The 11954-nt window shown below is 33.9% G+C and overlaps 1 protein-coding gene across 1 annotated transcript in view; it reads right to left on the minus strand.

Moving 5' to 3' along the window:
• Positions 1–4950: 4950 nt before the first annotated feature.
• LOC101845195 (putative gamma-glutamylcyclotransferase CG2811) overlaps positions 4951–11954 on the minus strand; it is a gene marked incomplete at its 5' end in the record, with an annotated part of 10092 nt that continues 3088 nt past the window's right edge. The window contains 3 exon segments of the mRNA XM_005107285.3: positions 4951–5036; positions 9048–9119; positions 9854–10014. Coding sequence (XP_005107342.1) covers positions 4973–5036; positions 9048–9119; positions 9854–10014 — 297 coding nt within the window. The 3' untranslated portion in view covers positions 4951–4972.

Consider the following 11954-nt stretch of genomic DNA (forward strand, 5'->3'; position numbering starts at 1 on the left):
AGGGGGGGGGAGGGTTGGTGTCTTACTACTGACCTTGCCTTTTTCCATTAAAAAAAAATTATTATTTAATTTTGTCTCAAGTGCACCTCAAAAGACATTGGCTTTAGACCTCTTCAGCGGCATAATTAGTTCGAATGTACCCTGTTTGTGTTCGAGCTTGGCATCTTTTTTTTAAAGATAAAGGAGAAGAAAAACAGCCACAGGCACAGTTTGACGGATGCGTGATTTTGAGTAATCTGTGTTCGATGTATCCGGGTTATGCTGTATATTTTTGCAGAATGACTATAAAACTCTTTTACAGAATAAAATAAGTATAAAAGTCTTATTAAAACTAAAACTAAAACCCGGAGACATGATCTAGAAATGTTCTCATGGAGTTTTTTTTGTTGAATAGCTCCATCTGTCTGGATGCTGTTCAGTATCTCCCCTCAGACTCAGACGGGGTCGAAGCTACCTGCCTTCTCTATAATGATTTGTGGCTTCGGTTGCCAAGTGGTTAGGCTCTCAGACTCGCAATCGTAAGGTCATGGGTTCAAATCTCATAAGGAGCCCAATGCTGAGCCCTTAGCAAAGGCTTTTTTCATGAATTTTCCCCACTTCATCCAGGCGGGAATGAGTACCCAGCTATAGACAGCGAAAGATCTTGTCTTTGTTTGAAAGTTTAAGCATGTGTGATCTATAGCTTGCAATGTATGCTTCCTGGGAAGCCGAGAATGTTTCTGAATGTTCCACAGGAACAGTATAAATGATTTCTTGTACATGTAAGATCTTCTTTTTTTTATTTTTTCAAATAAAACGTTTACTTCATCAAATGGAAGTCTGGTGCCATGTACATGCATGCATTTTGAATCTAATTAGTATTTGGGAGTGCTTATTTGGGCCACATATGGCCTAAATAAGGTAAGGGAGGGGGGTTTAGCTTATTTAGGCCACAGGTGGCCTAAATAAGGTAAGGGAGGGGGGTTTAGCTTATTTAGGCCACACATGCTCAAACTACCAGGGGACACCCTTTTAAGGCAACTGAGTTCGTTCCACTTTCATAATGGTGCACCTTTCTCATTTAGTACAGTTTTGTCTCAGTGTACAACTTATATATATCATAATGAATATTGTAAGAACAAAGCACGATACGCAAAGTTTTGCTCAATCTCAATGGTTTGAATGAGGGCCAGATTTTTCCTTCATGGAGGGGCAAAATCTAGGCTACCATTTTGGCACACTTTGGTCAAGTAAAAAGGTCAAATCCTCCGAATGGACTTCCGGGTCAAATTTGGGGTATAAAAAGTGTGTACACAACGTGGCTGAGTCAAAGTTACACTATCTTTGCCTGGGTGGCACTCTCTCGTACTGTCTCGTAGTAGTACATCTCTCGTACTGTCTAGTAGTAGTAGCCTACATGTAGATGTAGTAGTAGTAGTAGTAGTAGTAGTAGCAAAGATCGAGAAGAATCTTTGGTAGTAGATTCTATCTAGTAGGCAGTTTAGTGAACGTGCACGCGGCAGGGCGAATCGGCCTCGATAAGCCCCGTAGACCTTTGTGATCGGCCACGAAGCCTTGTGTTTTGATGGGTCTAAACAACTTAGTGTTAATCGCACTGCCACATCCGACAGGCCTTTATCTTTTTAAAAGGAAAAGAAATGGTCATCAAAATGGTTGAATTTGCGTGAAAATCGATTCGGTAGAACTGTAACTATTAAAATTTGCTTCTGAAAACAAGTTACAAGGCCATTTTTATAACTCGATGAGATAAAAACTACTAGCTGTATTATTCTGTATAAATTATGAAACTTCAGGACGTATTATTATTTTCCAACATCTTTTGCCGCCTTAGCTGTAGAGGTTGAAGTTTTCACAACACTAATAGATCTAGTAATAGGGCTTTCCGTAAAAAATGCATAGATCTACAAAAGCCGAACCACCGAATCGACCGGTCAGCGACCCGGGCACCCCGCTCTCCCCTGCACACTGTGATAACATGTTGCTTCGGTATAATTATTCAACTATTAATACGTGCTGCTATGGCAATTGGGATGTACTGACTGACAAAGCGATTCACAGTTTTGTTTTTATTTTACCATATATTTGACTTTAATAGTGCAGGTGATAGCTAGATCTAGATCTAGATTCCCTGTCTAGAATCAGTAGTAGCAGACAAATGTTAGAAGCAGCCAGAGAGCCTACAACTGCTAGATCTAGATCTAACTCATTGCTATGCCTTTGGGCTTTGGAATTGAAATAAAACGAATTGCACAGTTCTAGTTAATTTTAGATTCAGCAACTATCTGTATTTCCAGAATTAATAATAACAAATCTCACCATAACAATCACTTTTACTTTTATTAGAATAATTAGATCAACTTTTTTTTCTAAAATCTGTTTTGCGCAAACTTAAGACTTTCTCTACGTGTAGAGCACAGAATTTACATTGTGAGGCTCTGCTCAGTCTTTTATTTTTAAGTATATACTTAATAAAATGCGTATAGATATAGATCTATATACTCATTTTATGTTATTTTCTGGATATTGTTAAAAACGGGGTCTACCTAGCAAAATACTAGGTTTTAGGACAGGTGGACCCCGGGGTCACCGTAGTGAAATACATGTAAGTAGATTTATTTAAAGATTAGTAGACCCCGGGGTCACCGTAGTGAAATAAGTAGGTTTAATTTTAAAAGGATTGGTGGACCCCGGAGTCACCATAGCCGTAGAGGAATAAGAAGGTTTAATTAAGAATTGGTGGACCCCCGGGACACTGTGATTAAACCTACTTATTTTACTACGGTGACCGCATGGTCCACCTATTCTAAAACCTAACTAGTATTAAATTTCGTTAGGTAGACCCTGGGGTCCACCTTAAACCTAAACCTTCCTATTTCACTACGTTGACTCCTGGGTCCACCAATCCTTAAAATTAAACCTAGATCTACATGTACTTATTTCACTACGTTGACCCCAGGGTCCACCAAACCTTAATTAAACCTAGATCTACTTATAATTTCACTACGTTGACCCAGGGGTCCACCAATCCTTATTAATTTAAACCTAGATCTACTTATAATTTCACTACGTTGACCACGGGCTCCGCCAGTCTTACTATAAAATAAACTGAGATCTACTTATTTCACTATGTTGACCCCGGGGTCCACCGATCCTTAGTCAAACCTAGATCTACTTATTTCACTACGCTGATTCCAGGGTTCACATCCTAAAACAGCATTTTGTTAGGTAGACCCCGCGGTCCACCTATCCTTTTGGGGCTAGATAGACCCCGTGGTCCGCCTATCCACTTCCTTGATAATAACTGGAAAACATGCCAGTTGTCATGAATAGTGAAGAAATATGTGAAAAAAAAAAGATAACGAGGTAGACGATAATTTGTCAAAAAAATTGCAAGTGCAAGTGAAAATCATAAGATAATTTTGTTATTTTCTGGTGATCTTTTCACGGTTTATAAAATGTTCCAGTGGGCTTACTACTAGATCTATGTCTCTGAAAAACATTTTGCTTGATTTTATTAGCTTTTTTCATGTACTTGAAAGCATAGAATAAAATAGTTTCACACAAATGTATGCACAATACCTTAAAAAAGAAAGATAAGGTCATTGTTGTTGTTGTTTTTTTTACGGAATCCGTTTTACGTTGAAAAAAGCGCTAAAAACAAGTTTAAATTTTTTAAAGAATGCCCATAATATTAGGAATCCGAAATTACTACCTTGATCTAGTTTGCTGACTCTTTAATAACCATGAGCTGTTAAGAAAAAAAGAGAATGATATAGGATTTGTCTAAATATGACCATTAGTATTAGCATTAGTAAGATATTGCCCATTTTGTCCAATTATCCTTGCAGGTTTTAATCACCCTGTACTGCACCTCAATAAGCACAAAAAGAATATTTCTGTGACTTTGTATAAAGGTGTTTTGTAGTTGAGTTCTATGTAAAATTCTCAACAAAATAATGTACATTTGGACCGTACAACTGAGATAGACACTCATGCACACAATAACATTCACACATTACACACATACAAACACACTACTACATTTACTCTCTCTCTCTCTAGATCTCTCTCTCTCTCTCTCACCACAACCACACACAAAACAAACACATACACACACACACACACACAACTCTTACACTTGGTCCACTTATTTAGAATCATCCTCTATTTTGAAATAATCCCCCGCACTAAATAAAAAGATTAGTAGAATTTCGACCTTCCGAATCCATGGTTAGTTCAAGAAATCTACCATATGATGTGGCCTAAATAAGGTAAGGGAGGGGGGTTTAGCTTATTTGGGCCACAGTGTGGCCTAAATAAGGTAAGGGAGGGGGGTTTAGCTTATTTAGGCCACACTGTGGCCCAAATAAGGTCACCCTTAGTATTTAGTATCAGCTGTGTTTTTCTTCGCTGCTTTCATAATATAATATTACTATTACATGTATATTATGGTAAATCTTAGAGAAAAAGATTCGCGAGGGAGGGGGGGGGGGGGGGGGGCACGAAAAGATACATAATGAGGGCCTGGGTACAGTTGTGATTTTTTTAAATGAAAAAAAAGGATTTGTTTTTTTTTCTCTTCCGATTTCTTCCTGACCCGATTTAGCAGCTTGCCAGCGACATAGCAAGTTATTTGTGAGATGTGCTGACAAAATGAGTTAGTTCTCACGACCCAAGAATGGAGATGTCGGCTGAAAATCAAAACTGGGGTCACATTTATAGATTTTCAACTGATGACATTTTGTTCAAGTTTACTGTGTCTTTTACTATTCCATGCTCACAAATTGTACAAACTCCACCTTTAAATTGATGTATCGATTTCCATACGGCTAAAATACGAGAAGTAACTCATTTTGTCAGCACACCTCACATTTTTTAATGATACATTTTTGTACATAGTGTTAACAGTCAGTGCAAGGCAAAGTACATGTACACAGTGAGCACCTTTTCGGATTGTTCGCCCTCCTGGGGATCATTCTCTGTCACAGAGTGTCTGTTTGATCTGATCTATCGCTCTGTCGTCAACGTGACGAAATCTGAAAAGAAGTGACGTCGAATTTAGTGTTGGGATGGAATTTTGGGCTTGTCTATTTCTTCATCATTTTCAGCACGTAGGCCTACGGCTTGTGCGACTAACGAATGGATACATTATAATGTACTTGATTAAATTTTCCTAAAGTAGTGTTCTGATCCCATTACTCGACACCCATGCTCAGAACTTTTATCATAATTAACCCCCCCCCCCCCCCAAAAAAAAGGAGAAATATTTAAACAATTACATAGACCCATTTGTTATTATTTTATTATATAGGCCTAGTCTATTTATTTTTTTAAGTCGGGTTTTTTCGGAGGAAAATTGGGCATCTCGGGTGGATGAAAAAGGGGGAGGGCCTGGAAGAGAGTGTACTTCATATAATATATGTAATATGTAGTTTATAACTTTTGCTGTAACGTATTGTATTTTGAAATATTCCGCAGTGGAGATGATATCTACGGGTGCAAATTATTATTATTATTATTATTATTATTATTATTATTATCTATTTTATCATTAAATTGTAAGATTACTATTACTATTCTTGTTGTTGCTGTTGTTATTATTATTTTTATTATTATTATTATTATTATTATTATTATTATTATTATTATTATCATTATTATTATTATCAACTTGTTATTGTTATTATTATCATCCTATTATTATTATTATTATTATTATTATTATTATTATTATTATTATCATCATCATCATTATTATTTCACTATCATCATCATCATGAATTTAAAAAAGGCTCAGATAAATGATAGACCGTTACACAGTACCGTTTTGAGAAAACATGTAGAGTATACAGAGGTCTATAGTAGAAAGTCTATAAAAGGTCCCCCAAACCTCAAAAACAAACAAATGAGCGTGAAAATGTCCACTAAAAGCTAAAAAAAAATAATTTTTTAATGAGCGCGAAAATGTTCACTAAAAGCTAAAAAAAATAAGCGTGAAAATGTCCACTAAAAGCTAAAAAAAAAAAACAATTTAAAAAATGTGCGTGAAAATAACCACTAAAAGCTAAAAAAATAATAATTTAAAAAATGTGCGTGAAAAGGTCCATTAAAAGCTAAAAAAAAATAATTTAAAAAATGAGCGTGAAAATGTCCACTAAAAGCTAAAAAAAAAAAAAAAAATTTTAATGAGCGTGAAAATGTCCACTAAAAGCTAAAAAAAAATAATTTTTTAATGAGCGCGAAAATGTTCACTAAAAGCTAAAAAAAATAATTTTTTAATGAGCGCAAAAATGTTCACTAAAAGCTAAAAAAAATAAGCGTGAAAATGTCCACTAAAAGCTAAAAAAAAATAACAATTTAAAAAATGTGCGTGAAAATAACCACTAAAAGCTAAAAAAATAATAATTTAAAAAATGTGCGTGAAAAGGTCCATTAAAAGCTAAAAAAAAATAATTTAAAAAATGAGCGTGAAAATGTCCACTAAAAGCTAAAAAAAAAAATAATTTTTTAATGAGCGTGAAAATGTCCACTAAAAGGTAAAAAAAAATTATTTTAAAAATGAGCGTAAAAATGTCCACTAAAAGCAAAAAAAAATTATTTTTTTCAATGAGCGTGAAAATGTCCACTAAAAGCTTTAAAAAAATGATTTAAAAAATGAGCTTGAAAATGTCCACTAAAAGCTTAAAAAAGAAAATGTTTTTAAATGAGCGTGAAAATGTCCATTAAAAGCTAAAAAAAAAAAGAGCGTGAAAATGTCCACTAAAAGCTAAAAAAACAAAATTAAATAAAAATGAGCGTGAAAATGTCCATTAAAAGCTAAAAAAAATGAGCGTGAAATTGTCCACTAAAAGCTAAAAAAAATAGGAATCATTTTTAAAAAAGAGCGTGAAAATGTCCACTAAAAGCAAAAAAAAATTATTTTTTTCAATGAGCGTGAAAATGTCCACTAAAAGCTTTAAAAAAATGATTTAAAAAATGAGCTTGAAAATGTCCACTAAAAGCTTAAAAAAGAAAATGTTTTTAAATGAGCGTGAAAATGTCCATTAAAAGCTAAAAAAAAAAAGAGCGTGAAAATGTCCACTAAAAGCTAAAAAAACAAAATTAAATAAAAATGAGCGTGAAAATGTCCATTAAAAGCTAAAAAAAATGAGCGTGAAATTGTCCACTAAAAGCTAAAAAAAATAGGAATCATTTTTAAAAAAGAGCGTGAAAATGTCCACGAAAAGCTAAAAAAAAATAAGATAAAATGGGCGTGAAAATGTCCACTAAAAGCTAAAAAAAAAATTTTAAAAATGAGCGTGAAAATGTCCATTAAAAGCTAAAAAAAAAAAAAAAGAAAATGAGCATGAAAATGTCCACTAAAAGCTAAGAAGAAAATAATTTAAAAAATGAGCTTGAAAATGTCCACTAAAAGCTACAAAAATAATAATTTAAAAAATGAGCGTGAAAATGTCCACTATAAGCTAAAAAAAAAATTAAATAAAATGAGCGTGAAAATGTCCACTAAAAGCGAAAAAAGAAAAAAAATTTTAAAGAGGGTGAAAATGTCCACTAAAAGCTAAAAAGAAGAAAATGAGCGTAAAAATGTCCACTAAAAGCTAAAAAATAAATTAATTTAAAAAATAAGCGTGAAAATGTCCACTAAAAGCTAAAAAATTTTTTTATAAAATGAGCGTGAAAATGTCCACTAAAAGCTAAAAAAATAATAATTTAAAAAATGTGCGTGAAAAGGTCCATTAAAAGCTTTTAAAAAATAATTTAAAAAATGAGCGTGAAAATGTCCACTAAAAGCTAAAAAAAAATAATAATTTTTTAATGAGCGTGAAAATGTCCACTAAAAGGTAAAAAAAAATTATTTTAAAAATGAGCGTAAAAATGTCCACTAAAAGGTAAAAAAAAAAATAATTTTTTAATGAGCGTGAAAATGTCCACTAAAAGCTTAAAAAAAAATGAGCTTGAAAATGTCCACTAAAAGCTTAAAAAAGAAATATTTTAAAAATGAGCGTGAAAATGTCCACTAAAAGCTAAAAAAAATAGGAATCATTTTTTAAAAAGAGCGTGAAAATGTCCACCAAAAGCTAAAAAAAAGAAAAATGAGGGTGAAAATGTCCACTAATAGCTAAAAAAAAAAAATGAGCGTGAAAATGTCCACTAAAAGCTTTTAAAAAATGAGCGTGAAAATGTCCACTAAAAGCTAAATAAAAAAAAAAATTTAATAGCGTGAAAAATGTCCCCTAAAAGCTAAAAAAATTTTTTTTTTTTTAAAGAACGTGAAAATGTCCACTTAAAGCTAAAAAAAAAATGAGCGTGAAAATGTCCACTAAAAGCTAAAAAAAAAATAATTTAAAATATCAGCGTGAAAATGCCCACTAAAAGTGTTTTTTTTTAAAATAATTTTTAAAAAATGAGCGTGAAAATGTCCACTGAAAGCTTTAAAAAAATAATAATTTAAAAGATTGGCGTGAAAATGTCCACTAAAAGCTAAAAAAAAATAATTTAAAATATCAGCGTGAAAATGTCCACTAAAAGCTAAAAAAAAAAATATTTTTTTTAAATGAGCGTGAAAATGTCCACTAAAAGCTTGATAAAAATAATTCAAAAGATTGGCGTGAAAATGTCCACTAAAAGCTAAAAAAATTATATTTTAAAATGTGCGTGAAAATGTCCACTAAAAGCTAAAAAAAAAAATTAATTTAAAAAATGTGCGTGAAAATGTCCACTAAAAGCTAAAAAAAAAAGTATTTAAAAAATGTGCGTGAAAATGTCCACTAAAAGCTAAAAAAAAATAATTTAAAAGATTGGCGTGAAAATGTCCACTAAAAGCTAAAAAAAACAAAATTTTAATGAGCGTGAAAATGTCCACTAAAAGCTTTAAAAAATAATTTAAAAGATTGGCGTGAAAATGTTCACTAAAAGCTTTAAAAAAAATAATTTTTTAATGAGCGTGAAAATGTCCACAAAAAGCTAAAAAAAAAAAAAAAATGAGCATGAAAATGTCCACCAAAACTCAGAAACAAACAAATGAGTGCGACTATGTCTACTGTTACCTCTCATGTTCCTCTCGGAGATTGTCGTGGTAAACTTCGAGAAACGGCAAATCCAACAGACTCTTCTTGAACCTGAAACAAAGATTTCAGTCATGGGTTGTTGCTTTTATCTTTGGTTACCACTTTAACCAAAGATTCTCTACTTTGCTAAACTGTAGTCTATTGACAACATCATGTACCTAAATTAGCCAACTCTCGCAAGTTGGTTCTTCTTGTGCAGTAGTTAGGACATTAACTTAAAATTTAACTCGTACAGAACACGTCTAGTCATCCCAAAATGTTTTGGTTTTTTTAATGAACGCGCTGTTTAGCGGCATTATAAAAGTTAGAAATTAAATGTAACTATTAATACAAAATGTTCAATAAAATTTGTTTCTTAATATAAACAAGTGAGAGTTGTTCCCACATCCGATCCGGACATTGGGGATTGTCTTGTTAGTGAGACAACTTCCTGGACTTTCGGCATATTGTGGTAGGGTGGTCAGTTTCTTTCCACGCCGCCTTTACTTCCCCAAGTCGAAGTCAGGTACCCATTACTGCTGGGTGGGCAGGAGGGAGCGAAAAAAATGCGTCTTCAAACCGAGGCTCGAACCTGGACTTTCCGCTTCGGAGACGAGCGCACTAAGTTTAACCGCTCCACCATCGCACCCTCACTAATCTAAAATCATAGCATTATAGATCTAGGTGCTGTCACGTTACAATATTATTATGTAACAAATATCCCATTAATTAAAGTAAAAAAAAGAAGGGTGGGGGTGGGGGGGGGGGGGGGGGGAGAGAGAGAAAGAAAGAAAAAGAAAACAAACTTGGGTAAGCCATAGATCCAACATTCGACCGGTTCGGCCTTGACCTCGTCCAGCAATGTCACCTGACATTTTGTCCGCAGGTACCAGGCCGGGTGATCCTCGAACCAGTCCAGGTAGGCCAGAGTCTCGTCGTTCACCCGGTACAACTCTCCCGTGATTTGCTGCACGATGAACCCAAAAAAATAAATATAAATAAATGAAAATAATTAAAAATTAAAAATTTAAGATAAAAAACCACTGTGAGTAGACTAGTATCATAACTAAACCCTTTCAACCATTATTATTTAGGTGCAGTCAAGCCCAGTCTTTAGGCCACCTGTGATTTGCTGCACGATGGGGAGAACTGAAAAGATCAGTGTGAATTGTAGCACAATATTTACGCCCTTTTCTGTCACGTTTAGGTACAGTCAAACCTAGTCTTACGGTCACTTGTCCAAAACATCCACAGGTACAAATGACCACTTTCTTTTTAGCTATTCCCCAACTCCTTTCGTTTTTGTTTGTTTGTTTGTTTGTTTGTTGTTGTGTTTTTCTTTATTATTATTATTATCATAAAGACACTGTGCAAGACATCTACCTGTATAAGACAACCATTTTTCTCCTCGACGATAGGTGGTCATCTTGGACAATAACAATAATAATAATAATAATAATAATAATAATAATAATAATAATAATAATAATAATAATAATAGATAGATAGCATTAAATTTTGTATAGCGCATAACCCCGCTCGAAAGCAAGCTCTATATGCGCTTTACATTATATTATTACCCCAGCAGACCGTAGAACACTCAGAAACATTCTCAGCTTCCCGGAAAGCATACAGTGCAAGCAGCTGATTAAGCGCTCAAACACTAACAAACTGACAAAATTTTTCACTGTCTATTCAATAAACTGTAGCCTATGTGTGCACCGAAGTCGTCTGTGGTGTAGCGGTTAGAGGCTTCGACATCGCATGCAGAAGACTTGAGTTCGATTCCCGTGTGGAGAGCATAAATTTCATTTAAACAACCAACCAAAGTTTGAGAAGAGAGACAAGTTATCAGTCGCCAAGAATGGCAATTTAAAAAACAGAAGTCGAAAAACTTACCGTGTGCTTTGTGCTACACCAGCCCACCTTGAACTTAGCACGCAGTCAACACATTATGCACACGCACGCATGGCATACTTCTATGGCAATAATAGATGCGATAATAATAGCAATTTAAAGGCGAAATCTAAAGATGATCTTGCCTTCAGGCGTTGGTGGGGATAATAAGTCCCTTATATCACATCTTTATTGTGTCCGTCGTTTTGTGGTCGTGTCGGACTTCGTATCTTATGGAGTGACAATTATACATCAACAGGCCTAGATACGTAATTATTATAATGAATGCCTATATTATTAATCAAATATAATATATTATATTATGTGTTAAATGCAATAGTAGACACGCGCGCACACACACACACACACACACACACACACACTCACACACACACACACACGCGCGCGCATTATCAATAAAAAATCCTAGTTGGTGGTTTCTGCTGATTTCCAAAGGTTTACAGCAGGGACGGTATCGCTTTTAAAAGCAAGTCCGCCTTTTTTTCCCCAGATCTAATAGCGAGATTTTCTTTATAGAACGCGTTTTGAGAACTGTGCAAGAAAGAGTTCTCTGTAAAATTATTCTTGTGACTAGTTTTGCCTCTAAAAATTGTCATTGGTGAGTTGTGACGTAACCCATATGCGTATACTATACAAAATGTGTGTGAGGAGTGGAAAGTGCAGTGAACAATTATATTTTCCGCAGGTTTCTAGTATTTCATATAAATTTATGAAGAAACGTTTTTTTTTTAAATTTAGCCTAAATTGTTGTGGAAAAATATGATTAAGTTAAGACAAATTGAGACAAACTACTGTGCAAAGTATGGGTGAGGGTGATCCACTCCTTATAAAGATATTTGAGGATAAGTTGCGCCACGAATTTTTAACCACACTATAAAAGGGAAGTTTGCAATATAGTCAGTTTAATTTATCTTTTATCATTACTTTCTAGAAATTTATCTTATTTTATTTTGTTTTAAAAGATTTATATTATTATATAATTTTTTTAGA

The sequence above is a fragment of the Aplysia californica genome, unplaced genomic scaffold (assembly GCF_000002075.1).
Source record: "Aplysia californica isolate F4 #8 unplaced genomic scaffold, AplCal3.0 scaffold00590, whole genome shotgun sequence".
NCBI lineage: Eukaryota > Metazoa > Mollusca > Gastropoda > Aplysiida > Aplysiidae > Aplysia > Aplysia californica.